General features: G+C 50.7%; 2 protein-coding genes across 2 annotated transcripts in view; both read left to right on the plus strand.

The window, feature by feature from the left end:
* Positions 1–573: 573 nt before the first annotated feature.
* On the plus strand, positions 574–3,780 carry LOC118291781 (zinc finger protein 431-like). Its single transcript, XM_035620170.2, has 2 exons — positions 574–1,050; positions 1,580–3,780. Exons 1-2 carry the CDS (start codon positions 744–746, stop codon positions 3,703–3,705), a joined length of 2,433 nt encoding a protein of 810 aa, XP_035476063.2. The 5' UTR covers positions 574–743; the 3' UTR covers positions 3,706–3,780.
* An 833-nt stretch (positions 3,781–4,613) lies between these two features.
* Positions 4,614–5,746, plus strand: part of LOC118291812 (zinc finger protein 189-like) — a 1,693-nt gene continuing 560 nt past the window's right edge. Inside the window, exons 1-3 of the mRNA XM_035620237.1 lie at positions 4,614–4,745; positions 5,195–5,390; positions 5,487–5,746. The exon at positions 5,487–5,746 is cut by the window's right edge and continues 560 nt beyond it. Of these exons, the coding sequence (XP_035476130.1) occupies positions 5,715–5,746 (32 nt within the window). The 5' untranslated portion in view covers positions 4,614–4,745; positions 5,195–5,390; positions 5,487–5,714. The remainder of the gene's footprint in view (positions 4,746–5,194; positions 5,391–5,486) is intronic.

Below are 5,746 nucleotides of genomic sequence, written 5' to 3' on the forward strand. Positions count from 1 at the left end.
AATGACTATGTTAAAGAAAGAGATCAGACAGTCCTGACTCCGCCCCTTTGTTCTGTAAACAGAAGCTGCCTGATGGAGATATTAACAAAAAGTCATAAATTGACTCAAACCATAGTAATTATCTCCAAAGTAAATAATAGTTTCTGGTTCTAGATACTACATTACCCATGAGCCTCAGCTGCTGCTGGAGAAGATGCCAGTCAGAGATTAAAGCTGTTACCATGGTTACACAGTTTTATGGTTGTCACGTGTCTTGTTTGTTTCATTTACATTTTCGTTTTGATGACACTGAAAAGTATTTTAATGTGAAGCTTCTTCACACTAACGACCTCATGGTCCTGTGTTTTTATGAAATACTAACCGAGGTCAAAGTACTAACACTGCAACGTCAGAAGTTTTATTCTACATTCGTTCATACGGGAATAATCATAAGGGTTATTATCGATGATGTAAATATAGGGTCATTATTAATGATACAACAATAACATCATTTTTAAATCAGTAACCACAGGGTTCATATTAATCATGTATTAATAGAGTTATTGTTCATGATGTGGTAATAATCAGTGCAGTAAAAACACTTTCACATTATTATTTATCATTATTAATGTTTAAAGAAAGAGAAAGAAAAGAGTTCAGTGATATCCGGTCGAGCAGGGGTCAGACTTTCACACTTCCGGTGACCCGGACCGGACCCGGGTTGTTTCCCTTCCGGTGGCCGAAGGACGGAGCTCCGTCCCGGAATGTCTCTCGGTGGAGGCTCGGCGCGCTGCAGGCTCCGGGTCCTGACTGAGTCGGTGTCGGAGCAGCTGAGGCGGGTCGCGGAGGAGTTGTTGCGGCTGCTGGAGAAGCGCAGCGGCGGGCCCGGGTCTCCGGGAGGCAGCCTCCTCCGCTCGCTGCGGCGGCTCCTCACCGAGCGGCTGGCGGCGGCCGCGGGCAGCATCGCGGGGCTGTTGGAGCGGGAGGTGGAGGAGTACCGGCGGCAACTGGAGCGGCAGAGCCGGCTGCTGGAGGCAGTGCTGAGCCCGGTGGTCCGACTGGACCGCACAGGTGAGTCCGAGCACGTTCATTGGTTCAACGCCTGCGCATGCGTATGTCACGTCTCCCGGAATTCTAAAGATGGCGGACCTAACATCTCGTGTGTTCTTTGATTTGGCAATTTTTAAATATTTTGAGGTCAGCGAGTCAACATTTACAACCAACCACGACCTGTTTACAACTTGACGTAACGTGACGCAATGTGGCAAAGCAGCGATGAATAGCAAATCTGATATGATCTGTCATAAACACACAAAATCATCAAAACAAGTCCTATGATTACGTTGTTACGACGTAATGATTTGACGTATAAAACCTAGCAGCGAATCAATGAATCAGGTCTGCTCCCACCACAATGTTTAACATGATGGTCTGAGTCGAGCTGGGGTCCGTCCTCGGTCCCATCACTTCCTGTCCAAGCTTAAATTTAATCTGTCAAAGTCTAAAGACTCAAAACATCAGATGATCAGATGTAGGAGGAGTTGTTGAGTACAACACTGGATCAACTGATTCATCATCAGTTTTATCTTCTTCCTTTCAGACTGCATCAGGTTGACGGTCACCAGTGAAAACCAGACCCCGGTGTCAAAGGTTGACCCTGGGCACCGCCCCGCAGCCCCGCTCAGCTCCGCCTCCTCTGACGTCTCTGCATCTGAAAGCAACGTGAAGAGGAGGAGCTGCGACAACTCATCCGCTGGTGAAGACACAAACAAGATGGACGCCGGTGAAGGACGGCGGTTCAGCGCCAGGAGACAGTTTACAGCGTCGATTCTTCACTGTGTCATCTGTGAAAAAACTTTCCGCCACAAAGGGAATCTGATGAAACACGTGGAAACCCATGCAGAAGACCCCGAGTGTCTCTGTGGAGTCTGTGGAGAACGTTTCGAGTCCTCACACGGTTTGTCAGATCATCTCAGATCTCACAGAGAAACGGTCGGTGGCATTGGGACGTGTCCGATCTGTGGCAGAACTTTTCAAAACATGGAGACGCACATGAGGAGTCACACAGGACTGAAACCGTTTAGCTGTGACTTCTGCAGCAAGAGCTTCCCCCGACCTGGAGCGCTGAGGCGCCACAAGAAGATCCACAGCCGGAGGACGTGTGACATCTGCCCGTTCTGTGGACTCACCTTCACTCAGAACCACCTGCTGCAGGACCACCTGAAGACCCACGAAGCAGACGACGGAGACCCAGGTGAGGACAGTCAGGCCGAGACGCCAAAACCAGAGAGAGACAAACGACCAACCTCAGGACCGAATTCGTCTCAGTCGCCTTCACTCTGCTGCAGAGTCTGCGGCGACTCCTTCCACAGCCGAGGGTTCCTGAGGAAACATGCAGAGATGCACTGCAGGGAATCTCGGGGCGCCTGTGGCGTCTGCGGACAGCAGGTGGAGTCAACCGACAGTCTGCTGACTCACCTGCAGTCTCACAGAGAGACGAACGGAACCTGCCACATCTGCGGAAAGAGTTTCCAGAACATGGAGGCGCACATGCGAAGGCACACAGGGATAAAACCGTACGGCTGTGGCGTCTGCAACAAGAGCTTCCCTCGACCTGGAGCGCTGAGACGCCACAAGAAGATTCACACCGGGGAGCGACCCCACACCTGCCGGCACTGCGGGAAGACCTTCGTTGAGAGCGGCACCTTAAAGACTCACAGCAGGAGTCACTTATGGGAGATCCTGGAGGACGAGGACCTGGAGCTTCCAGCAGACTCCAGGAACCAGGAGTGTGAGATTACAGTCCAAGAGAGCAGCAAGACGCTGTCTCCGACGTCTCACTGCTGTAAAGTCTGCGCTGAATCATTCCAGAGTAAAGGCAGTTTGAGGAAACACGCAAAGAGTCATTCAGCAGCGTCTGTCTGCGGCGTCTGTGGTGAAGCTTTGCCGCCATCAGAGACCCTGATGGACCATCTGCAGACACACAGAGACGCAGGGAAAATGTGTCACATCTGCGGTAAAACCTACCAGAACATCGAGACTCACATGCGGAGCCACACTGGCGTCAAACCGTACCGCTGTGGGGTCTGCGCCAAATCCTTCCCGCGGCCCGGCGCTCTGCGGCGCCACAGGAGGATCCACAGTGGGGAGAGGCCATACATCTGCGAGTTCTGTGGCAAGACGTTCGTTGACAACGGCGCTCTGACGACGCACATTCGGAGCCACACGGGGGACAAACCGGTGCACCGCGTGTCGTGCGAGACCTGCGGTAAGAGTCTGGCGTCCGTCCACGTCCTTGGGGTTCACAGGAGGATCCACACCGGCGAGAGGCCATTCCAGTGCCGCGTCTGTGGGAAAGCCTTCAGGCAGGTGGGAGGGCTGAACGCCCACACGCTGACCCACACTGGGGAAAAGCCCTTCAGCTGCAGCCTCTGCAACAAAAGCTTCAGCACCAAGGGATACCTGGAGACTCACATGCGCTTCCACAGGAAGGAGCGGGCATTCGGCTGCCACCTGTGCTGGAAGTCCTTTGTCACCAAGAACGACCTGAAGAAGCACCTGTTGACCCACACGGGAGAAAAACCCTTCAGCTGCCGAGTCTGTGGGAAGAGCTACCAGGAGAAACGCTCCCGGGACGTCCACATGAAGGTTCACGTGGACGCCCCAGGCGGCAACGAGCCAATCAGGAGGGAGGACGGACAGCGGACGGAGTTCATACAGCTGTAGAGTTCAGAACCCAACGTTCCACAAAATAACTGCATTTCTTTATTTATAATAAAATCAACAACAAATAATGAATTAGTTCCCAGAGTCCTTGAAACCTGTCAGATATCTTCAAATGAGTTCTTTGCATCAGTGCAGGGACGTCTGGGGTCCATGATTAAGTTCAATAATTCAAGAAGCCTTTTCTAGAGGAACTTGACATATTTCCTTGAATAAGATCTGGGTTTAAAAGCTCCTTTTAGATGAGTTCAATGGGATACTTGAAGTGTTCTAGGCTCCTTTAGATGAGTTCAATGGGATACTTGAAGTGTTCCAGGCTCCTTTAGATGAGTTCAATGGGATACTTGAAGTGTTCCAGGCTCCTTTAGATGAGTTCAATGGGATACTTGAAGTGTTCCAGGCTCCTTTAGATGAGTTCAATGGGATACTTGAAGTGTTCCAGGCTCCTTTAGATGAGTTCAATGGGATACTTGAAGTGTTCCAGGCTCCTTTAGATGAGTTCAATGGGATCCTTGAAGTGTTCCAGGCTCCTTTAGATGAGTTCAATGGGATCCTTGAAGTGTTCCAGGCTCTTTTAGATGAGTTCAATGGGATCCTTGAAGTGTTCCAGGCTCCTTTAGATGAGTTCAATGGGATCCTTGAAGTGTTCCAGGCTCCTTTAGATAAGTTCAATGGGATCCTTGAAGTGTTCCAGGCTCCTTTCTACTTGAGATGATGGTGATGGAGTGTGACGCTTGATCTCTCAGAATAAAACTAATGTCCCATCGTTTTACGTTTAATAAATTTAACAAACCATTATCATTTATGATGAAAACGTCATGTGCTTCTGAGGCGATGCGATCATAAAAAAATATGTATCAACATCGTACGGTCCGTTCCCGCGCTGCTTTTATTGTGAAGACTTCCGGTCTGCCGGTGGTCCTCAGAGTGTCAAACTTTGCGGTTCGTGTCACGGACAGTTTCCCGACGGTGGGGACACGATGAAGCTCGACGCACTGCGGCTGTTCGTGGACCGCGGGACTCACCTGGGGACTCACCAGCAGGTTGGTGCACAGACTCCTGTTGTTTGTTTGTTGATTGATAAAGAAAATGTCCGCTGAGCCGTGTGACGTGGCGTTTGTTTCCCGCCAGATGTCGCTGCTGCTAGTTTAAATAAAGATTTGACGACATGATGCCCTGCCCCCTCCACGTTAGCAGATGGCACATGGACCAAACTAAACAAAACAAAAACATTGAAATTACACGTTAAATTAATGTTTCCACGGATGGTTTCTGACGTCGTCTTCCATCTTTATTTACAGTCTGAGGTTCTGACAGACTGCCGGGTGAATTAATTCATCTGAAAAATTCATTTTAATCCATAGATAAGATTTCCAGGGGTCCCTGAATTGCTCCAGGCTCCTCTAGAAGAGTTCCCAGAGGGTTCTTGAATCTGTGTGACAACCTGGCAACCCTGAACATCACCGTTCACACCAAGTTTCCTGTCCTCCAGGTGTTCTGCTGGTTTCCTCCGCAGAAGAAGAAGAGCAGGGGCGGAGCTTCAGTCTGCACATTAAACAGGAGGAGGGTGGAGCTTCAGGACCTGTCGAAGCCCAGTTCGTGCCGAGTCCTGATTGGCTGAGTGACAGTCCTCCGTCCAGTCGGATCCAATCGCGGCGCCGCCACCTGCTGAAGATAGTCAAGTGGGGGTGAGGGTCACGTGATGATCGACATAGTCGTCATAGTAACCAGACTCTTAACGTCTGTAAACATGAATTGTCTTTACAACTGTTTTTATCCTACAGATGTTCTGCTGATTTCCACCAACGAACAAGAGCAGGCAAGAGGGCGGGGCTTCAGTCTGCACATCACACAGCAGGAGGGTGGAGCTTCCGGACCTGAGGAGCTCACACCGTGCCCTGATTGGCTGATGGGATGCAACGACGACAAGGGACCCTCAGACGCCCTGATGTCCGGAACCCCGTACTGTCACCTGGACTCGATACGCGACCTTGGATCAGGACCAGGACCAGATGTCTCCGCAGACCGGGGGCCCCCTTCCCAA

The sequence above is a fragment of the Scophthalmus maximus genome, chromosome 22 (genome assembly GCF_022379125.1).
Source record: "Scophthalmus maximus strain ysfricsl-2021 chromosome 22, ASM2237912v1, whole genome shotgun sequence".
Lineage (NCBI taxonomy): Eukaryota > Metazoa > Chordata > Actinopteri > Pleuronectiformes > Scophthalmidae > Scophthalmus > Scophthalmus maximus.